Genomic DNA, 24,626 nt, shown 5'->3' on the forward strand with positions numbered 1-24,626 from the left:
TAATTTTTCCTTAATCATCATAAGTTACTAAGTACTCAGAGAAATTCTCCACCTTATTCGATGTGAAATGGGCTTATTTGGAGCGTCATGTTTTTCCGTCATGTCTAAGAACACACAACTGATGCATCCTCGCTGTGACCACAATTATGGGTGTGGGTAAATTGGCATGAGAACAGGGTAGCCTCATTGCCAGAGCAATGGACATCATCAAGCCATATTGGCCCGCTTCCTTGGCCATAATGAGCTGCCTGATGAACAGAGACTACGGATCCATATCCAAGCGATCTACACACGACACGCCCATCGTTGATGGTCCAATAGTCATCACAAACTGTTCCCCACTGACCATTATGGTACACCTCCACCCGGCCATAGAATCCGTGGGACAGCCAGACCTGATTAACTGTGAAACATGACAAGGGTTAAAGGTCACATTGTTAAAACTTGTTTTTTTTTTAATTGAAATTTAAATCGATCCTTGCGTGGTCGGAATTACTGCACCGGACCGCACAGTTTTATCTACACACGCCTCTGTAACAGAAGAAAACCAAGTTTTCACCATGTGACTTTTTTTAGGCTTCAGGATGTCGTTCGAAGGTAATCATTGGCACTTATAATATATTGATTACAAATGGTGAGTTGGGAAGCCTGTGATGATTGTATGTGTTTTGTTTTCTGTACGTTTGCTTGAAGAAAAAAGTCCTAATTAATCCCACGACCTTGGGAGATGTCCAATAAAACTAAACCACTATTGATTTCAAGTTGGCGTAATCTGGTAATGGGAGACTGAAATTGCTTGCCATTCGATCGCTTTTGAGACTAGTTAAAAACGAATTTGGACTTAATGGAGGCGACTGAAGACAACACAGACTTGTTATGGAGCGTCTTTGGTAAAATAAAACGAAAATTAATGCAAAAATGGGCTCATATTTGCTGATTCACCGAGTTCCTATGTAACATTTATTTGTCAGTTTTCTTGTCGTTTATCCACCGATATATCCGAGGATCCGAGCGATATCTTTTTTATCGGTCGGATAGCTATCCACCGCTAAGCAAATTTATACAGATAACTCCTATCGGCCGATAATTTTATCTGACTTTTCAGGCACCTGAACGAGAAGCTCAAGTGTATGAGCCCACGGTGTTGGTGCAGCTTACCTGCGCATCTACCTCCGATCCAGTAGTATCCTGAATTGCATGTGCAAAAGTATGAGCCCACGGTGTTGGTGCAGTAGGCATTCACACCACACCTGCTGATGTCGAGTCTGCATTCGTCGATATCTATAAATCAAGGCAATGAACCCTCTATATAACAAGGCAATGAACCCTCTATATAACAAACTCGTTATTCATTACAAGAAACCTTTCAAAACTTTAAATCCAGGTTTTCGCTATATTCAGGTAAAATCACAGAGATTGTGAAGGGCCGGAAGTAGTGATGCATAATATTCGCGTCCGCTTACTAGAGGTATAGTATTGTTACGGTTGACTGGCAAGAAAGTATTCTAATTCCCGTGTTTATATATTGAGAATTTCATGCCATGTTTTTGCTCTGTAGTTTTACGGCCTGATGCAGCGAAAGGCTTAGTAACCAAACCTGCTGAACAGGTCAGTCCAGTGTATCCTGACGAGCATGCGCAGTAGAAGTACGGCTCATCGTACACTGTCACGCACTCCCCATTACTGCAAGGCGATTCTTCACAGGGAGACTGCAATTAAAAGAGCACGCGTGAGCGTAAACATCTACGTGTTTGTTAGTTACAGTGTTAACTCGATAACTTCGAGCATCCCCTTAACATTAGTTTCCTAGGGACGACTTTTGCATCAGTTCTCCTAAAATCAGCAAACACTCAGGATCCCCTGCAAATAGCCATATACTCCAAGGGTATAAAGGTTTTTTGCATGTTTAGAAATCTAGGGAAACCCAAGGCTGCACTTTTTTTAGGTAAAGTTCTTTCCTTTCATGAAGTCTTTGTATCTTTTTAAGCATTCCACGAGGACTGTTTCTTTCATTATGCCAATTGAGTTTTTTGTTTCGTACTGTTTAAAGTCCGTATAACCTTTTAAAACTGACAGATTTGGTCAATTCTTTATATTTTCTTCTATAAAATAATAAAACGAATTTCATTTAACTAATTTTGCGCTGTTTTAGATTTTTCCGTCAAAACCAGAAATGAAACCTTCGATCCAATCCCCTTTCGCGCGGCCAAGAAAATGAGCGTCAATTGAGAATTTTTTTTTTTTTGCCTTGATGAATTATCCCCGCCTTTCCTTTATCCCAAGGTGCACGAAGTCTTTATCTTATACCAAGTATTCCATGTGGTTGTATACAATTCATGGCCGTAGCAGGGGGTGGGGCACTTGGGTCACCCCCCCCCCTCCTAATATTTAAAAAAAACATGAGAAAATGACCAGTAGGGGCGTGGCTGTGCCCCCAATGTTTTCTTAATGTTTCTGTATCGTGACCCCCAATAATTCGAGGCCTGCTTCGGCTATGCACTTACCTTTATCCCAAAGTGAAATAAGTCTTTGGCCTGTACTCAGTATTTAGAGTCATTATATCCACCACCTACCTTTATCCCAAAGTGCACGAGGTCCTTGTCCTCTACTAAGTATTCAGAGTGGTTATATCTATCAGTAGATATAAGCTCACACACGTGTCTTCCACTCTTTGTCGCTGTCAATCTGACGTTTACGGAGTGACACCACCCTTCAGTAAGACATTCAAACGAACAATCCATGACGTCATCAACCAGGACGCTCTTTTGGACAACTGGACAACAGCAATGTATAGATTAATAAGCGAGTTCTGGAAGGAGGTAGAGTTCGGGCTTTGGGTTTGATTTCCGAGTAGAAAGGAAATTAAACTCGAGACGGTTAGGGGCCCAATTCACCTCACCCATAGTGTATCATTTTGACACCTACCATCGACAGTCAAAGAATGGTCTATTTATATTTCACAATCTAATACCTACTGTTTAAAATAGTCGTACGACGAAAGTCGTAAAGGTGGTTCACATTGGATTTTTCCTGAAGTTAGCAAAAATTACACAAATATTCTAAGGATTTTTAGGTCGCCATTTTATGGCTGGAGGAGGAGGAAAGGGGTAGGGGGCGGGAGAGAAAAGAAAAAAAGCAAGAAGTCTTCACCTCCTTGCTCTTCTCTCCCGCGCCCTTTCCCTTCCGCCGCCTCGTTCTCGCGCCTTGTCAAGCTGACCTCGACATCCTGGGAATCCGAGAATATATGCATTGGCTTATTTGCGCAAATTTCCCAGTTTGGCTGAAAAAGTAACGCAACGCTAGACTTTGGCTGAGCAAAAAATTAACAAAACGCTGTGAATGTGTTGAGCAGGAAAGTAACACAATACCTTGCATTGGTTGAGCGAGAAAGTAACACAACACTTTGTATTGGTTGAGCGACAAAGTAACACAACACTTTGCATTGGTTGAGCGAGAAAGCATCACAACACTTTGCATTGGTTGAGCGAGAAAGTAACACAACACTTTGCATTGGTTGATCTAGAAAGTAACACAACACGTTGCATTGGTTGATCTAGAAAGTAACACAATACTTTGCATTGGTTGAACGAGAAAGTAACACAACACTTTGCATTGGTTGAGCGAGAAAGTAACACAACACTCTGCATTGATTGAGCGAGAAAGTAACACAACACTTTGCATTGGTTGAGCGTGAAAGTAACACAACACTTTGAATTGGTTAAACTAGAAAGTAACACAACACTTTGCATTGGTTGAGCGAGAAAGTAACACAACCCTTTGCATTGGTTGATCTAGAAAGAAAGACAACACTTTGCATTGGTTAAGCGAGAAAGTAACACAACACTTTGCATTGGTTTAGCGAGAAAGTAACACAACACTTTGCATTGGTTGATCTAGAAAGTAATACTGCCATTTACATTGGTTGATCTAGAAAGAAAGACAACACTTTGCATTGGTTGAGCGAGAAAGTAACACAACACTTTGCATTGGTTGATCTAGAAAGTAACACAACACTTTGCATTGGTTGAGCGGGAATGTATTACAACACTTTGCATTGGTTGACCGAGAAAGAAACACAACACTTTGCATTGGTTGATGAGCAAAAAAGTAACGCAACACTGTGAATGGGTTAATCTAGGAAGTGACACAGCCATTGACATTGGTTGAGGGAGAAAGTAACACAACACTTTGCATTGGTTGATCTAGAAAGTAACACAACACTTTGCATTGGTTGATCTAAAAAGTAACACAACACTTTGCATTGGTTGAGCGAGAAAGTAACACAACACTTTGCATTGGTTGACCGAGAAAGTAACACAACACTTTGCATTGGTTGATCTAGAAAGTAACACAACACTTTGCATTGGTTGAGCGAGAAAGTAACACAACACTTTGCATTGGTTGAGCGAGAAAGTAACACAACACTCTGCATTGATTGAGCGAGAAAGTAACACAACACTTTGCATTGGTTGAGCGAGAAAGTAACACAACACTTTGCATTGGTTGAGCGAGAAAGTAACACAACACTCTGCATTGATTGAGCGAGAAAGTAACACAACACTTTGCATTGGTTGAGCGAGAAAGTAACACAACACTTTGCATTGGTTGAGCGAGAAAGTAACACAACACTTTGAATTGGTTAAACTAGAAAGTAACACAACACTTTGCATTGGTTGAGCGAGAAAGTAACACAATACTTTGCATTGGTTGAGCGAGAAAGTAACACAACACTCTGCATTGATTGAGCGAGAAAGTAACACAACACTTTGCATTGGTTGAGCGAGAAAGTAACACGACACTTTGCATTGGTTGATGAGCAAAAAAGTAACGCAACACAGTGAATGGGTTAATCTAGGAAGTGACACAGCCATTGACATTGGTTGAGCGAGAAAGTAACACAACACTTTGCATTGGTTGATCTAGAAAGTAACACAACACTTTGCATTGGTTGAGCGGGAATGTATTACAACACTTTGCATTGGTTGACCGAGAAAGAAACACAACACTTTGCATTGGTTGATGAGCAAAAAAGTAACGCAACACTTTGCATTGGTTGAGCGGGAATGTATTACAACACTTTGCATTGGTTGAGCGAGAAAGTAACACAACACTTTGCATTGGTTGAGCGAGAAAGTAACACAACACTTTGCATTGGTTGATGAGCAAAAAAGTAACGCAACACTTTGCATTGGTTGAGCGGGAATGTATTACAACACTTTGCATTGGTTGAGCGAGAAAGTAACACAACACTTTGCATTGGTTGAGCGGGAATGTATTACAACACTTTGCATTGGTTGACCGAGAAAGAAACACAACACTTTGCATTGGTTGATGAGCAAAAAAGTAACACAACACTTTGCATTGGTTGAGCGGGAATGTATTACAACACTTTGCATTGGTTGAGCGAGAAAGTAACACAACACTTTGCATTGGTTGAGCGAGAAAGTAACACGACACTTTGCATTGGTTGATGAGCGAAAAAGTAACGCAACACAGTGAATGGGTTAATCTAGGAAGTGACACAGCCATTGACATTGGTTGAGCGAGAAAGTTACACAACACTTTGCATTGGTTTAGCGAGAAAGTAACACAACACTTTGCATTGGTTGATCTAAAAAGTAACACAACACTTTGCATTGGTTGAGCGAGAAAGTTACACAACCCTTTGCATTGGTTGATCTAGAAAGAAAGACAACACTTTGCATTGGTTGATCAAGAAAGTAAGACAACACTTTGCATTGGTTTAGCGAGAAAGTAACACAACACTTTGCATTGGTTTAGCGCGAATGTAACACAACACTTTGGATTGGTTGAGAGAAAGTAACACAACGCTTTGCATTGGTTGAGCGAGAAAGTAACACAACACTTTGCATTGGTTGAGCGAGAAAGTAACACAACACTTTGCATTGGTTGATCTAGGAAGAAAGACAACACTTTGCATTGGTTGATCAAGAAAGAAAGACAACACTTTGCATTGGTTTAGCGAGAAAGTAACACAACACTTTGCATTGGTTTAGCGCGAATGTAACACAACACTTTGGATTGGTTGAGCGAGAAAGTAACACAACACTTTGCATTGGTTGATCTAGAAAGTAACACAACACTTTGCATTGGTTGAGCGGGAAAGTAACACAACACTTTGCATTGGTTGAGCGAGAAAGTAACACAACACTTTGAATTGGTTAAACTAGAAAGTAACACAACACTTTGCATTGGTTGAGCGAGAAAGTAACACAACACTTTGAATTGGTTAAACTAGAAAGTAACACAACACTTTGCATTGGTAGAGCGAGAAAGTAACACAACACTTTGCATTGGTTGACCGAGAAAGAAACACAACACTTTGCATTGGTTGATGAGCAAAAAAGTAACGCAACACAGTGAATGGGTTAATCTAGGAAGTGACACAGCCATTGACATTGGTTGAGCGAGAAAGTAACTTAACAGTTGCATTGGTTGAACGAGAAAGTAACACAACACTTTGCATTGGTTGATCTAGAAAGTAACACAACACTTTGCATTGGTTGAGCGAGAAAGTAACACAACACTTTGCATTGGTTGATCTAGAAAGTAACACAACACTTTGAATTGGTTAAACTAGAAAGTAACACAACATTTTGCATTGGTTGAGCGGGAATGTATTACAACACTTTGCATTGGTTGACCGAGAAAGAAACACAACACTTTGCATTGGTTGAGCGGGAATGTATTACAACACTTTGCATTGGTTGAGCGAGAAAGTAACACAACACTTTGCATTGGTTGAGAGAGAAAGTAACACGACACTTTGCATTGGTTGATGAGCAAAAAAGTAACGCAACACAGTGAATGGGTTAATCTAGGAAGTGACACAGCCATTGACATTGGTTGAGCGAGAAAGTTACACAACACTTTGCATTGGTTGATCTAGAAAGTAACACAACACTTTGCATTGGTTGAGCGAGAAAGTAACACAACACTTTGCATTTGTTGATCTAGAAAGTAACACAACACTTTGCATTGGTTGAGCGGGAAAGTAACACAACACTTTGCATTGGTTGAGCGAGAAAGAAACACAACACTTTGCATTGGTTGACCGAGAAAGAAACACAATTCTTTGCATTGGTTGATGAGCAAAAAAGTAACACAACACTGTGAATGGGTTAATCTAGGAAGTGACACAGCCATTGACATTGGTTGAGCGAGAAAGTTACACAACACTTTGCATTGGTTGATCTAGAAAGTAACACAACACTTTGCATTGGTTGAGCGATAAAGTTACACAACCCTTTGCATTGGTTGATCTAGAAAGAAAGACAACACTTTGCATTAGTTGATCAAGAAAGAAAGACAACACTTTGCATTGGTTTAGCGAGAAAGTAACACAACACTTTGCATTGGTTTAGCGCGAATGTAACACAACACTTTGGATTGGTTGAGCGAGAAAGTAACACAACGCTTTGCATTGGTTGAGCGAGAAAGTAACACAACGCTTTGCATTGGTTGAGCGAGAAAGTAACACAACACTTTGCATTGGTTGAGCGAGAAAGTAACACAACACTTTGCATTGGTTGATCTAGAAAGAAAGACAACACTTTGCATTGGTTGATCAAGAAAGAAAGACAACACTTTGCATTGGTTTAGCGAGAAAGTAACACAACACTTTGCATTGGTTTAGCGCGAATGTAACACAACACTTTGGATTGGTTGAGCGAGAAAGTAACCCAACGCTTTGCATTGGTTGAGCGAGAAAGTAACACAACACTTTGCATTGGTTGAGCGAGAAAGTAACACAACACTTTGCATTGGTTGATCTAGAAAGAAAGACAACACTTTGCATTGGTTGATTAAGAAAGAAAGACAACACTTTGCATTGGTTTAGCGAGAAAGTAACACAACACTTTGCATTGGTTTAGTGCGAATGTAACACAACACTTTGGATTGGTTGAGCGAGAAAGTAACACAACGCTTTGCATTGGTTTAGCGAGAAAGTAACACAACGCTTTGCATTGGTTTAGCGAGAAAGTAACACAACACTTTGCATTGGTTGAGCGAGAAAGTAACTTAACAGTTGCATTGGTTGAGCGATAAAGTAACACAACACTTTGCATTGGTTGAGCGAGAAAGTAACACAACACATTGCATTGGTTGAGCGAGAATGTAATACAACACTTTGCATTGGTTGATCTAGAAAGTAACACAACACTTTGCATTGGTTGACCGAAAAAGTAACACAACACTTGCATTGGTTGATCTAGAAAGTAACATAACACTTTGCATTGGTTGAGCGAGAAAGTAACACGACACTTTGCATTGGTTGATGAGCAAACAAGTAACGCAACACTGTGAATGGGTTAATCTAGAAAGTAACACAGCCATTTAAATTTGTTGAGCGGGAAAGGAACACAACACTTGCAACTAAGTTATTCAACCCTCTAACAACTGACAAAACAAAGGAGTACTGCTTCCGGATCACTAAAAAGACTCACATTTTGCTGATGAAAGGCATCTAAAGAAGGGTTCGAAAATAACGTTTCAACAAGGAAAGGTGAGAAAAGCAATCTCAAAAGCAAATTTATCAGTGTTATGTGTTTTGTTTTCCTTAAAACAAGTTGTCATATAATTAGTCCATCTAGGCAGAATTTGATAAGGGGATACGTAAAGTAAACATAAAAAAAAACAAAAAGAAAAAAGAGAAAGGAACAGAAGAAAATCAATAGTATTTTCTTTTCCAGTATTTTTACTCTTCAAATGGAATGAAAGGGCAAATATATATATATATATATAGTGTTGGTTTGAGAAAAATACAAACTACATAGGTTTCCCTACAGGTCTGTTTCGTGGTTGCCCACTCATCAGGGGATTTAATGAGAATATTCCTACCATCGTATATATACTATTAACATTGAAATTTACATAATAATAGACTGATAGTTTTAGCTAAGGCGGCAAGAGGAACAATAGCGAGTTACATAAATATGCAGGGCGGAACGTGTGAAAAATTGATAGCGCGAAAATTTAACAGTGACGGGATTAACAGTTCTAATTGTTTCGTAGCAGGGCTTTGTTTCTGTGGCGGCACGAGGACACGAGTTCATTGCGTTTATTTAGAGTTGATAGTTTGGGTTGGCAGATGATCGTCAGCTTTTCCTTGAGGCAGAGGTTGCAACGCTTAGTGGTACTGTTGTAGGCGGAGTGGGAAGAAAGAATGCGCCATGAAATAAAGTACTCAATCATGTTGTCCTTGAGAGTCCAGACGTGTTTGCTGAGTTCGGTGGAGTTTCTGTGTTTGGCGTGTCGGAATGATGCGGTGTGGTTTCTGTACCTGGTCTTGAAGCTGTTTTCAGTGAGCCCGACGTATGTTTCCGAGGTGTTGTTGTCTTTTCGAGTTACGGTAGCTTGGTAGATAACAGATGTCTGTAGGCAGTTTCCGTCTAGAGGGCAGGTGTCTTTCTGTCGGCAGTTGCATGTCTTGTTGTTGGTAGTGGTAGGGGCGGAGTTGGCGATCTCGGTGGCCGACGATGCGGTGATGATGCGCTTGTTGTGGTTGTCGATGATCTGTTTGGTGTTGTTCATGCAGCTGTAACTGATTTTGATGGTGTTTCTGTTGAAGATTTTACGGAGGTGGTTGTCTTTCGGGAAGTGCTTGTCTATCAGGGTGAGGAATCTGTGGCCGATGTTGGTGCTGGTGTTCTTGCTGAAGGGCGGGTTGTACCATAGGATGTTGTTGCGTTTGCGGGTTTTTCGGTTGGTTACGGTGTTGGGATCGTAGCGTAGCGTGTAGTTGTATCCGCTATCGTCGAGTGCTTTCTGGTAAGGCGGCGCGGTCTGGTCAAAGGAGGCTTGGTCTGAAGATAGGGCAGATAGGCGTCTGTTGATACCAGCAGGGATGTTCTTGGTGATGGAGGGCGGGTGGTTGCTCTCACGGTGGACATCATCGACAACCACAACAAGCGCATCATCACCGCATCGTCGGCCACCGAGATCGCCAACTCCGCCCCTACCACTACCAACAACAAGACATGCAACTGCCGACAGAAAGACACCTGCCCTCTAGACGGAAACTGCCTACAGACATCTGTTATCTACCAAGCTACCGTAACTCGAAAAGACAACAACACCTCGGAAACATACGTCGGGCTCACTGAAAACAGCTTCAAGACCAGGTACAGAAACCACACCGCATCATTCCGACACGCCAAACACAGAAACTCCACCGAACTCAGCAAACACGTCTGGACTCTCAAGGACAACATGATTGAGTACTTTATTTCATGGCGCATTCTTTCTTCCCACTCCGCCTACAACAGTACCACTAAGCGTTGCAACCTCTGCCTCAAGGAAAAGCTGACGATCATCTGCCAACCCAAACTATCAACTCTAAATAAACGCAATGAACTCGTGTCCTCGTGCCGCCACAGAAACAAAGCCCTGCTACGAAACAATTAGAACTGTTAATCCCGTCACTGTTAAATTTTCGCGCTATCAATTTTTCACACGTTCCGCCCTGCATATTTATGTAACTCGCTATTGTTCCTCTTGCCGCCTTAGCTAAAACTATCAGTCTATTATTATGTAAATTTCAATGTTAATAGTATATATACGATGGTAGGAATATTCTCATTAAATCCCCTGATGAGTGGGCAACCACGAAACAGACCTGTAGGGAAACCTATGTAGTTTGTATTTTTCTCAAACCAACACTATACACCGCTCTACTTTCGAGTATTGAGCACTTTCTATGAAAGCCTTCAACCATCATTTTATATATATATATATATATATATATATATATATATATATACATATACATATACATGTTCTTGGGCGTTGTTGTTACCTCCGTGCGTACTGACAAAATATGATAACTGGTTTATCATTCGATGCTTAAATATCTTTTCTAACAAGGAAATACTCCAATAAAAGCGAGAAAATACTTATCTACCTTAAACAAATAACAGAAAGAGACGTTGGACAAAAAAAACAGTAACATTCCAGACAGAAGTTTTGAGTTTGTTATGAAGTTTTAAAGTTTGATATAATCTTACTTGATTGATTATTGTCCTCTGCTTGTGAGATGGTAGGCACCGCAAGTCGTTTTCCCGGGTGAGCAACGAACTTATTGGATATGAAACCGCTGTCTTTATCGCGAAGTTGCAGGCTCATACAAACAGTCACCCAAATCACCAAACACAGAACACACAGTTGAGAGCCGAGCGGCGCTAACATAGGTAAGGCCTTCATCTTCCTTACTAAACAGAATGCTGAACTGAATCTAAGAGATAAGAAATACGAGTATTTATACAGAATCTTAGATGTCACTGTTTTGAAATAAGATACTTTAAGGAATATAGTGGTTATATTGGTCACGAAGAACCGCCCAAAACTGGTTCTGATAGATTTATTTTGTCCTTAAACGGTATTTCAAGTACCTAGAACGACATTTCCCATTTTTCTACCTGAAACTGTAATGCAGGTATAAAATGCAAGTATTTTTCAGGTTCTTATTATAGTGTCGGCCGCCTAAAAGTAGTGCTCATTAAATATTAAAATTAATTTGTAAATAATTTTGTTGCTCAGTGGTCCCTTTTAAATATACACAAGTGCATAAGGCTAGAATAGCATTTTCTCTATTCTAAAAAAACGATATTAATTTTACCCCAAATAATTACGTTTTTTAATATACAATAATATTATTATAATTATTCTTATCTGATCTATGAATCGCTATGGCCATTTTATAGCTATGCAAAGGGCTCGAGAACAGCTGGGAATCTGGCGCCCGATTTATCTTTGTAACAAGACAGCTCTACAAATAAAGTAAAAAGTTAAGAAAACATTAAAAGCCCATATGGGCTCCTTCAAAAAGACCGATTGTATCATCAATGTGAGATGTTACAGAAAAAGTTAGCATTCGTTTGAGTCATTTCCTGTTCACAAAACTCGTCAAATCTTATAATGAATTTAAATAAGGGATCTATTACCTACACTGGCATTATTGCTGTCATAATTTTAATTAAATTTATTCTCGTCTAATCTGTTTGCGCATAAACGATAAAAAGTGGATATTATTGCAAAAGTGTTTTTGCACTTTAAAGCGATGAGTATTTACTTTTTATTTTGCATTTTCTTTCTCCAAAATGCAATTTTTTTTCTCATTGGGCCCATTTTTCAACTTGTTTATCGAACCTCAATTCTTTCCCAACTATTATAAGTTTTCCAATTAGAAAAACCACCCATTATCCCGTTCCCGCTCTCTCTGTCGGCATATTGTTGAGATAACATGTGAATGAATTTTGGTTCTCGATGGACGAGTCGAAAAAAGGGCCCAGATAACAAAAAAAAAAAGTTTTGGACAAAAAAAAAATTGCATGAACATAATGCACAAATATGCGATTATGTATGTTTAATAAAACAATAAGAATGAAAACAACCGAGTACCTGTTATTTTCAGTTGAGATTGGGCCGTTCTTAATTTTGGGAAATTTTAAGGCTGAATATGTTCTTAACGATGTTCTTAAATTTTAGTGTATATAAAAATATAATAACCAATGAATTAATAGGAAGAGAAGTACGCTAATTAATGATCAATAGCAATAATAAAGTTGTTAGTATGATCACAATTTTATTTTGCATTTTAGAACGCCTCAGGACTAAAAAAGAAAAAGACCTTTCTGCTATCTGAGCCTTGGCATGTTCATGTAGTTGGTGTTCGCCAAATATTTAGCTCACCAGAACCATTCGTTAATCTCGACCAGTGCGTGCTGCAAATAATGACAATGGTAATGACAGAGGGCCGGAATGTGTGCATATCAGTCCTGTAAAATATCGTAAAACTTTAACCCACTTAGTATTTTGCCGATGACAAAATGGCGGATAAAAGAAAGACACGTCCGACAGTGAAACAGACAAAGCGTTTTCAAATGCCTTTTGTTTGAGCAACTAAAAATCAAAATCAGACGTCTATATCTAAACAACCTCATTTTATTTTCTGATATAACAATTGAAAATCATATCAATATGTCCCAACTGCAACTATAAATGATAAAATAAAATATGAGATAGTAAATATTTTAATTTTAAACTATTATATAATATATAATATGGGGGATCCCAAATGTGTCATTAACTATTATGTTTTCATTATTACAAAAATCCTAATCATAAACAATATGTACCAAATGGACGCGAACAGGGCCTTCAGAAGTGCAATGGGAAGCCACGTACACCAAGCGGATTTCTCCTATCGCATTGCATCTACATCCAGGAGAAACTATTATATTAAAGGTATTCTAAGACCAAGAACAAGCGTAAAGAACTTGGCAACTGTGAGTCCACTGGCAAGGATGAAGCCAATCGCACCAGCTGATAATTGCAATTTTGCGAGCCATTTTTAAAACCCTTTTTTATCCTCTTCGTGATAAACTTTGATATATATAAATGTCCAGTTCATGAACAAAAGAGAAAATCAAACTTGTGCATCATATTAATACCAAGTAAGAGTAGTGATGTTTCGCGAAAAAAAACAATGAGCACCTCGGAATATTTCCTTTTCTGGAAACACTTTTTTGTTTTGACATTCGAGGCATCAAAACATTGAAACAACCAATCACAGATCAAATCGTTAGATGACGTCATAACACTCGCTGGACCTAAGTAAAAAAAAACATGGCGACCATATAGAGAGACGAGAATAAGAGCATAAAACAGTATCTTTCTGCTTTTTGGTAGGGTTTAAACGTATCAAAACTTTAAAGACTTGTAGAAAAGCCTTTGGGCGCAAAGATGTGGTAAAATTTATATTTCGAATGGCTATGTTCGGTGTGAAAGTCCGATTCGCTATAGTCAATAGATGACAGCGAGGATGATGGTCATCACGATTGAATTACAGCTTGGAAGCGTAATTATACTGGAATTCGAAGGTGCACTTAACGGTGGACAAGCAGGCATGGATTCTTGACCCTGGAGTTGACTGCTCAGTACTGCAAATGGTTTTCGTTGCGCCCTCCGAAGCTCATAATGCATGCATAAATACATGCCTTACTGTGTGTTGTGTTTAGTCTCAATAAGTTATATATGCAGCCCGTCCGATATTGTCGGTCGATCATGAACATTCAGTATTCAAATTGCCTTGTGCAGGCGCTGTTATAAGCTGAATGGGGGTCTAGAATTTTTCAAAGGTGGTTCAATTTATGAAAACTATTACAATAGCTTTGTGCTTAAAAAGGATTGGACCACAGAACCACACTTGGATCAGCCACTGCAGAAAATGACTTGACACATACAGTATTTCATATTTGTTTTAATGACTTATTAGAGGTATAAGCTTAAATCATCTCATCTCTTACACAAAAAGCATGCGGTACACAGAATATCAAATAAAACAAATAGAAGACACAGTTTGAATTTTTTTTTTTTTTTTGCTTGGCTTGTACCAACCAGCCCATCTTTTGTATAACTCTTAAATTTAAATATTTCACAATGTCCCTAGAGCATGAATGGGCTATGACTTAATAGCCGAAAGGCTGAATGGGCTTAGGATTTATATGCCTTGAAAGTTAGAGGGATAATTGCCCAGGGGGGGGGAGGGGGTTGGAAGGGGGGGGGGGGGGCAGTATTCAGTTATAAACATTATGGAATGGTCCAACAGAGCTCAAAATGTTATACACCCAAAAAGGATGGAAACTTGCCACCCCCCAAAAAACACAAGCCTGTTGGTAAAATGTTCAATCCCAAAGAAATGCAGTGGACACATTATGTTGTAAATGTTTTTACAGCATATGTATAATGCAATATGTCTAGAAAACAAATCATTTTCATGAGCTTATCATTCTTCTCCTAAACAATTTTACTCCAACAGAATTCTAACGATTTGAATTCTTTCTGGTAGAAAATTTTCAGTCAGAGTAAATGGGAGAAAAGTGGAAACAATTTGTCCAATCATACAATTTTAACAATCAAACACCATACATAAAAGTGATGTGAAATAATCATAGATCCCCTCTCATTTCAAAAGCACATTTTGAATGCACAATATGCTGTGTCTTATATTATGTTTTAGTGCGCATTAAAAAACCCAGAAGTATAATACTGTGATAGCTCTGGGTATTTAATACATAGAAACTTTTTAACCAACCTTCATCCATGCTCTTGGTTTATACTCGGGTCATAATAGAAGTAGAAAAAACCTTCCCTCGCTAGAAAACATGTTATTATTAGAAATCCTATTTCCAACAAGGAGTCCATGGACAAGGGGGAGGGCCGTAGCAGAGGCTTGGGTGCAAATCTCCATTAACGTTGAAAGCCATATAATCTCATATAACTTTTCCACCAAGCAGCGTTCTTTAAGCATTTTCTTTGTAAATACGAAGGGGGTCCCCCCTATTTTCTTGGCAGTGCTACAGAACTAGGGGGTCAGTTTGTAACCATACTTTCAAAAAGTGTAATAGTCAATAACACATAGCTTGAACAAATAAAACAAATATTAAAAAAAAGAATAGTATAAGTTTTTTTATCACTAACAGTGGAATACAAAGGAGAAAATTCAATGATCTGTCCATCCTTATATATTTACTTATCTTCATCTTCTTTGCCATGGTCAATTTCTGAATAAAATTGTAACAAATATATTTAGAAAAGAGGAAGGGGTTTCTTTTCAATTTGATTTATAGAGTACAGTAGCTCATTATTTATGATGGCCTTATTGCAGAGGAGCCAACTGAAAGTACAGCCTCACACAATAATTTTATTTTATTTTATTTTTATTCAATTTAGCTATTTAATAATAACTTTGGCAGCGCTGTATAAGATTTCTGGTTTTAAAATCAGCCAGAAAAAGCAAAAAAAAAAAAAAAAAAATGATAGCAATAAATACGGCTAGGCTAGCTATCAAACGAAGCATTCCACTTGATAGTGTAGGGAGGGCCCTTGTTGCCTATACTTATGTCGGTGATGTGCAGAGCTCAACACGATATTGTTTAAAGAAACCAAACGTCTAGCAACTGGCGTCGCGTCCCATATAGAGACTTACCGCATTCGAAAGCTACATAACTCCTCTGTATCGGAAAATTTTTTCTAAGCTCAAAAAAATTATTATAGAGAGATCTTGGCAAATTTCTACATGTGTTTGGGTTTGAAATCGGTCAAAAATGGCGCCGCGCAGCGCCAACTCACTTCGAATAAATACTCACCGTCACCATGTTATCACTCCATTGCTTCGAAAACTTGCACGAGGTGGCTTTGAAATATGATCTATCATATTGGCTGCACTAAACTTTCAAAGAAAGATCGGAAATAGCTTTGAAATTGAATATCTTTTCTTTCCGGCGGTAAAGATCCAAGAGGCTTGAGAGATGAGGAGTGATGACGTCACAACCCCTTTTGGCTGTTTCCAGAAATGGAAATATGATGTGGCGCACGATTCTCGTCAAAATCTTCGAATGCGATTCGAAAATACTCTCTCTACATCAAATTCTGTTTTTTTCTTCCAAAGTCCCCCTTCTTCCCTTAATAAATCGATTCAAATTACAGTCTTTGTCTTTTTACGAGGTGGTTGGAATCCGTTCATTCTCGTTTTGTTTCCTATGTATGTGAGTAGGAAAAACTTACAGTATGTGTGAGCAGGGAACACTATTAGTATGTGTGAGCAGGGAACACTATTAGTATGTGTGAGCAGGGAACACTTACAGTATGTGTGAGCAGGGAACACTTATAGTATGTGTGAGCAGGGAACACTATTAGTATGTGTGAGCAGGGAACACTATTAGTATGTGTGAGCATGGAACACTTACAGTGTGTGTGAGCAGGGAACACTATTAGTATGTGTGAGCAGGGAACACTTACAGTATGTGTGAGCAGGGAACACTTACAGTATGTGTGAGCAGGGAACACTTACAGTATGTGTGAGCAGGGAGCACTTATAGTATGTGTGAGCAGGGAGCACTTACAGTATCTGTGAGTAGGGAACACTTACATTATGTGTGAGCAGGGAACACTTACAGTATGTGTGAGCAGGGAACACTTACAGTATGTGTGAGCAGGGAACACTTATCTTATAGTATATGTGAGCAGGGAACACTTATCTTATAGTATGTGTGAGCAGGGAACACTTACAGTATGTGTGAGCAGGGAACACTTACAGTATGTGTGAGCAGGGAACACTTACAGTATGTGTGAGCAGGGAACACTTACAGTATGTGTGAGCAGGGAACACTTACAGTATGTGTGAGCAGGGAACACTTACAGTATGTGTGAGCAGGGAACACTTACAGTATGTGTGAGCAGGGAACACTTACAGTATGTGTGAGCAGGGAACACTTATAGTATGTGTGAGCAGGGGACACTTACAGTATGTGTGAGCAGGGAACACTTACAGTATGTGTGAGCAGGGAACACTATTAGTATGTTTTTAACTGTAGTATCAGTTGTTTCGCGTGTTCGTTTATTAACACACCCCTCTGTAACATATGCGAAATAACAGATAGAACACAGTGAACAGTTAGAAACAAACTCTTTAGAGAACACAAATCTTTCATTTGTCCTTCTCCTCAGCCGTGCACGGCCTGTTCTCTTTTTTTTTTTCTCCGACCCATGCGTTTGCTTCTTTGTTTTAAGATTCTAAAATTATTTTAAGGTGGTGTGCGCTCAATTGTTTGAAGTTAGTTTAGAAAAGAATACTATAATCGCCGCGCCGATAGTAACTTGTTTTAACACAGGTTTCAAAATTTTTTCGAACCCTGAAAAGCCAGTGGTGTGCGCTCAATTGTTTGAAGTTTGTTTAGAAAAGAATACTATTATCGCCGCGCTGATACGAACTTGTTTTAACACAGGTTTCATAATTCTTTCGAACCCTGAAAAGCCAGTGGTGTGCGCTCAATTGTTTGAAGTTTGTTTAGAAAAGAATACTATTATCGCCGCGCTGATACGAACTTGTTTTAACACAAATTTAATAATCATTTCGAACCCTGGAAAGCCAAATACCATGGACTAAAAAAAAATAGCTGTTTAGAGATTGAAAACAAGCAAATTGCCAAATGTAAAGCCCTTTATTTGAAAGTGGTGATATCGATGTACTCAAAATATTTTGATAGATCAAAATTACGTGCAAGCGCCGTCGAACTTGTATGTTAGACCACTCTTCTATAGATATATACTAAAAAGTATTTGTTTTATCGAAACTGGTGCTTTCAATGAAATGCCAAATTCGGCAATAGCTGGCTTTTCAAACAGCTATAATGTTGTAATCTGTGGTTTCTGGCTTTTAAGGATTCGATGGATTACAAATAGCAGCGCAACAAGTCTTGGTTTGAATTTCATACACAAATTATAAACCATCGAACCCGCGTCACCTTAAAACACAATAAGTGTGTTCTTTTGATAAAATTCTAATAGAATGGTTCATAAACCACTGGAGCGTATTCATCACTACAACCGAAATTCATTGTTCCCTTGTGTTCTGTCTTGACTACATACTACACTTTGAATATTACACTTTGTTGCACCACTTTTATTTTTTTTGATAGATCAGTTTCTTATTGAACTTAGTACTGATACTAAGTACTGCCTCACTAAGTGCTGATTATTGATGTAACGCAAAATCACCTTGTCTCGCTGAACAAGACAGGCGCTTACGCTAGCGAATACTAGCGGAAGACACGGCGAATACTTTAGTAAACGCAAATAATCACCCATAGGAAAACCAGGGGAATATTTAGATATGGAATATGGAATATACCGCGTTTTCTCCTAATATTCCACATGTCTGCGCTATGTGCAAACTCGACTTTGTTTGCCGTGTATGTCCTCGTGTGACCCGTCATTGAACACAATTCTCTTAAGTGACCGTTCTTAAGTGTATCGCGATTACAAACCTTGTAAAACGTGACAACCGTTCTATATTATCTTAGTTACAAAACATTATCCTTTTGCGCAATTCTGTGATTGCATAGCATTACGTATGTAAATTAGTGTTTATCGCTATTTGTTGATCTCGCTTTCTTTTAATTTTGCGGCCATTTTCAACATTATTTCCGTCATTCGTGATAACACCATTTTTAACTCCGTGATCCACGAAATTGCGAAAAATCGGTGATTCGTGACTGCTTTCCCCCTTCACCCCCTGTGGATTTCAGAGATATCCCTAAAAGAAATATGTTTACACGTTTACAAAAATGAGAGGGACAATGGCATCGATTTCCGTCATTATTTTTGATCTGTTGGCCATAATTTCTTCAGATTTTTTCAATTTAAACATTAAACTGATGTCCAACAGATAAATAAAAACAAAACCGTTCGAAGTTCAGTAAACGTTTGATGGTTTTGATCTTGATAGCTGAAACTTCTCGTTTGTTGCAGAATACCCTATCATGCGAAAAAATACTTTTTTCTCGTTGAAACTAAAAATCTTGAACAATTTATGTAACCATTAACCTAAAAAAGGTGACGAGTTAAAACAAGAGAAGTGTTTGTCGTTAAAATGGGAGCCTTTTTCTTATAATTATTGTTTTAAAGAGTCTAAAATGATTGAAGAAAACTAACCTTCAATAGCTTGTAGAAAAAATAACATCAAAGCCAAGTTGGTTAGGTATATTCGCATCCTCGTGATTTAATTGGAAGCTAAAGTTCATCCCACAGTTTTAATCATGATGATCGTGTTATTTGCAGGGGAGAACCGTGAATGAGACAAACAAAAAGTTTGTTTTCTACAAAGTTCACCTGACAAGGTAGCTGTCGTGCTGCGAAAAGTCATGTTCCAACCAACCTCGTCTCCAGGATCTTCTGGGTAATCTTCAATGTGAAATCTAGGCCCCTTTAACGGAGGCTGCCCATTTCCACAGGTAGACAGACACTAAAGTATTTACCGAATCTAATAAGGCCGACACATTGGTGAAATGTGCATGAAATCACACACATGGAATCTGACAAAGATGGGCCGTATTATCACTTCCATTCTAAAATTTGAGCGTATTTACGCCACCCGTATTACTCCCGACTGAATTATTCCGGCAAACTGGCAACTTTGAAAAAGCAAATGAATTATTAGGAGGAAAATTAAACAAAAATGGTCCTAACACAATTTAACAATGCATTTTAGAACACATAAGACTAAAAAAAGCAATTTGTTGCTTCTATCTGAGCCTCGGCATGTTCTTAGCATGTTCTTAAAATTTGGTGAAATCTCAGCCTGGACGTTTTTAAAAAAAAGGTTCTTTTAAAAAAAGAATGTATTGGTATACGGCTCGTGTTTGACTCCTAAGCAACACAACTATACAATGACAGTATTGTGCCAAATTTTTGCTCCATGCTTGGTTTATGTGATGGAGCAAAGAAATATTTCTCACAAATTTTTAAGGGGACCCTAACCTAAGAGATGTGAAAAAAGCACAAAATTTGCGGGGTCAAACCGTTAATATTAGTGGACTAAAACGTCGAAAATTGGATAATAAATGGCACACGTAAGCGCAATTCGCATGTTTTTAGCATGTTCTTAAAGTTTGGTGAAATCTCAGCCTGGACGTTCTAAAAAAAAGGTTCTTTTAAAAAAAGAATGTATTGGTATACGGCTCGTGTTTGACTCCTAAGCAACACAACTATACAATGACAGTATTGTGCCAAATTTTGGCTCCATGCTTGTTTTATGTGATGGAGCAAAGAAATATTTCTCACACATTTTTAAGGGGACCCTTACCTAAGAGATGTGAAAAAAGCACAAAATTTGCGGGGTCTAACCGTTAATATTAGTGGGCTAAAATGGCGCAAGTAAGCGCAATTCTTCCTAAACATAGTGTATGTTATAAATAAATAATACTGTAGGTAACAAGTTTTGTTTGAGTTTGGAATAATAACTCTGATGTTATTGGGAAGACGGATCAATTAATTTGGCTTTGTTTAAAAAATAAACTTGTTGTTAAACTTGTTAAAACATCTTTTAAGTCTTCATAATTCTCCACCTTTTATCAAAATGATCTTTGGCAAGCACTTTTGAGCATGCAAGCACCTGCAAAATACTTAGAACAATTGTGTTTTTGGCTAAGAATTACGAGCAAGCGATGAAAACGAGAGTAAATTCCGGGCGCATGCGAGCATTGCACTTGGGCCACATAAAAAATATCGTAGTTTTGGGGCGCCGCCCGCGTGCAGAATTTGTGCTGCATTTGTTGAACCTCCAGAATCATGCGAGCTTTGAGTTTTGCGCTCTTTGATAACAAGATATGGCAAAAGATAAGCACCGGCCAGTAACGCCATACATCGAAAGATGAGCGCGGGAAAACATTTAACTGAACTGAAAAGAGTCACAATGGAGTAAACACCTAAAAAAACATAGGAACCCAGAAATTTAAAGATCAAGCTGAATAGGTTCTTATAAATCTAGGTAACTTTTGACAAATTAGGCTGTTTAGGTTCTTATTCATTCATCATATACAAAAATAGTCTACAGTCAGAATGCTTGCTGACTTTAACTTTAACAATAGCAATCAATGCTGAATACACCATAAAAGCCCATGTTGTAATTAACTACATCATACAATGTACCAAACATGCATTTATGAAAATAAGCATCTTTTCTTTCTTGTTATCAACTGTAAATCAGAATTCGACAAAAGATTTGAGTATCTTTCAAATAAAAACCTATTTGTCCCCACCAAGTTGATTAGGTTCTTCTAAAAGGGTGCTTTATTTTAAAAATGAAAAATTTCAGGCTGTTTAATACCTAGGTCCTTATACGCGACGGGTGCTTACTGTTGAGCCTGTGATTTCTCAAATCTTTAAATAATGCAAACAAAGAATCAAACTATCTATATTTAACTTTTTTTCTGTAAAAACATTTTTATTTTACCCAGCAGTTAAAAACACTTCAATTTTACTTCGTCAACCCTGACAAAGTCTAAAACTAAATCAAAAGAAAAAACTTTCAATGTTTTTTAAAAGCCTGGCGTGGTTTGTTTAGAAGAAGACATGAAGATGTAGCATATTGAACTAAAATACTATAAGGGCACGTGATTCAGATTTATCAGCCATTGCCTTCTTCAATTGCAAATAATAATGGCAAACAATAATAAAAAAGGGAAAACATCAATTACTATACTTTGAAATGATATTGCATAAACTGTTGAGTTTCTTAATAAATTATTTAGTAATAAGCCCATCAGGGAGGTAAAGGAGTCTTGCGTGATCCGTTAACGGACCCAAATTTGCTCCGTGATTCATGAAAACAGGGAAATCGTTGCCGTGATTCGTGAAAATAGTATGTTCTCGTGACCCGTGATTGAACACCATTCTCATACGTGAATCGAGATTTCAAACCTTGTAAAACGTGACAACCGTTCTATATTATCTTGCAAATAAGTATCCTTTTGCGCCATTCCGTGATGTATTGCATTGCGTATGTAATTAGTGTTTAGCGCTATTTGTTGATGTTTCGCGGCCATTTTCAACATTACTCCCGTCACTCGAGAAAACACCATTTTTAACTCCGTGATCCACGAAATTGCAAAAAATCGGTGATTTGTGATTGCTATCCCATTTCACCCCCTGTGGATTTCAGAAATATCCCTAAACAAAAATATTACTTTGCATGATGGGGTATTCTGCAACGAACGAGAAATTTCAGCTATCAAGATCAAAACCATCAAACGTTTACTGAACTGCAAAAGGTTTATTTTTATCTGTTGGACATCATTGAAATTATGGCCAAAAGATCAAAAATTGACGGAAATCGATGCCACTGTCCCCCTCACGGATTGTCATTTTTGTAAACGTGTAAACATACTTTTTTTCTCGTAGAAATTAAAAATCTTGAACAATTTATGTAACCATTAACCTAAAAAAGGTGACGAGTTAAAACAAGAGAAGTGTTTGTCGTTAAAACGGGAGGTGTTGTCCTTATAATTATTGTTTTAAAGAGTCTAAAATGATTGAAGAAAACTAACCTTCAATAGCTTGTAGAAAATATAACATCAAAGCCAAGTTGGTTAGGTATATTCGCATCCTCGTGATTTCTTTGGAAACTAATGTTCATCCCACAGTTTTAATCATGATGATCGTGTTATTGGCAGGGGCGAACCGTGAATGAGACAAACAAGAAGTTTGTTTTCTACAAAGTTCACCTGACAAGGTAGCTGTCGTGCTGCGAAAAGTCATGTTCCATCCAACCTCGTCTCCAGGATCTTCTGGGTAATCTTCAATGTGAAATCTAGGCCCCTTTAACGGAGGCTGCCCATTTCCACAGGTAGACAGACACTAAAGTATTTACCGAATCTAATAAGGCCGACACATTGGTGAAATGTGCATAAAATCACACACATGGAATCTGACAAAGATGGGCCGTATTATCACTTCCATTCTAAAATTTGAGCGTATTTACGCCACCCGTATTACTCCCGACTGAATTATTCCGGCAAACTGGCAACTTTGAAAAAGCAAATGAATTATTAGGAGGAAAATTAAACAAAAATGGTCCTAACACAATTTAACAATGCATTTTAGAACACATAAGACTAAAAAAAGCAATTTGTTGCTTCTATCTGAGCCTCGGCATGTTCTTAGCATGTTCTTAAAATTTGGTGAAATCTCAGCCTGGACGTTTTTAAAAAAAAGGTTCTTTTAAAAAAAGAATGTATTGGTATACGGCTCGTGTTTGACTCCTAAGCAACACAACTATACAATGACAGTATTGTGCCAAATTTTTGCTCCATGCTTGGTTTATGTGATGGAGCAAAGAAATATTTCTCACAAAATTTTAAGGGGACCCTAACCTAAGAGATGTGAAAAAAGCACAAAATTTGCGGGGTCAAACCGTTAATATTAGTGGACTAAAACGTCGAAAATTGAATAATAAATGGCGCACGTAAGCGCAATTCGCATGTTCTTAGCATGTTCTTAAAGTTTGGTGAAATCTCAGCCTGGACGTTCTCAATAACAGTTCTTATAAAAAAGGAATGTATTGGTATACGGCTCGTGTTTGACTCCTAAGCAACACAACTATACAATGACAGTATTGTGCCAAATTTTTGCTCCATGCTTGTTTTATGTGATGGAGCAAAGAAATATTTCTCACACATTTTTAAGGGGACCCTTACCTAAGAGATGTGAAAAAAGCACAAAATTTGCAGGGTCTAACCGTTAATATTAGTGGGCTAAAATGGCGCAAGTAAGCGCAATTCTTCCTAAACATAGTGTATGTTATAAATAAATAATACTGTAGGTAACAAGTTTTGTTGAGTTTGGAACAATAACTGTGATGTTATTGGGAAGACGGATCAATTAATTTGGCTTTGTTTAGAAAATAAACTTGTTGTTAAACTTGTTAAAACATCTTTTTTCTAAGTCTTCATAATTCTCCACCTTTTATCAAAATGATATTTGGCAAGCACTTTTGAGCATGCAAGCACCTGCAAAATACTTAAAACAATTGTGTTTTTGGCTAAGAATTACAAGCAAGCGATGAAAACGAGAGTAAATTCCGGGCGCATGCGAGCATTGCACTTGGGCCAGATAAAAAAATATCGTAGTTTTGGGGCAACGCCCGCGTGCAGAATTTGTGCTGCATTTGTTGAACCTCCAGAATCATGCGAGCTTTGAGTTTTGCGCTCTTTGATAACAAGATATGGCAAAAGATAAGCACCGGCCAGTAACGCCATACATCGAAA

At 38.2% G+C, this 24,626-nt stretch overlaps 1 protein-coding gene and 1 long non-coding RNA gene across 3 annotated transcripts; one reads left to right on the forward strand and one right to left on the reverse strand.

Moving 5' to 3' along the window:
• On the reverse strand, positions 1-23,097 carry LOC5518620 (lysyl oxidase homolog 3A). Of its 2 annotated transcripts, none has more exons than XM_048734067.1 (6): positions 22,908-23,097; positions 11,028-11,254; positions 2,574-2,710; positions 1,598-1,709; positions 1,159-1,281; positions 1-403 (listed from the first exon to the last, which is right to left on the reverse strand). In XM_048734067.1, exons 2-6 carry the CDS (start codon positions 11,221-11,223, stop codon positions 105-107), a joined length of 867 nt encoding a protein of 288 aa, XP_048590024.1. In that variant the 5' UTR covers positions 11,224-11,254; positions 22,908-23,097; the 3' UTR covers positions 1-104. The 2 variants fall into 2 exon arrangements, with proteins under 2 accessions (XP_048590024.1, XP_048590023.1); XM_048734066.1 differs by having other exon boundaries at positions 2,574-2,773.
• On the forward strand, positions 11,094-24,283 carry LOC116602045. The gene is made up of 3 exons (XR_004290261.2): positions 11,094-11,210; positions 19,642-19,814; positions 23,034-24,283. It is a non-coding gene; the product is annotated as an uncharacterized LOC116602045 (long non-coding RNA).
• Positions 24,284-24,626: the final 343 nt, after the last annotated feature.

Source organism: Nematostella vectensis, chromosome 11 (genome assembly GCF_932526225.1).
Source record: "Nematostella vectensis chromosome 11, jaNemVect1.1, whole genome shotgun sequence".
Lineage (NCBI taxonomy): Eukaryota > Metazoa > Cnidaria > Anthozoa > Actiniaria > Edwardsiidae > Nematostella > Nematostella vectensis.

Coding starts and splice junctions, on each gene's coding strand:
- LOC5518620 (XM_048734066.1), bottom strand. CDS start 11,223: ATGAAGGCCTTACCTATGTTAGCGCCGCTCGGCTCTCAACTGTGTGTT. Junction 1,282..1,597: donor TGGACTGACCTGTTCAGCAG/GTTTGGTTACTA, acceptor CTTGATTTATAG/ATATCGACGAATGCAGACTC. Junction 404..1,158: donor GATCGGAGGTAGATGCGCAG/GTAAGCTGCACC, acceptor CATGTTTCACAG/TTAATCAGGTCTGGCTGTCC.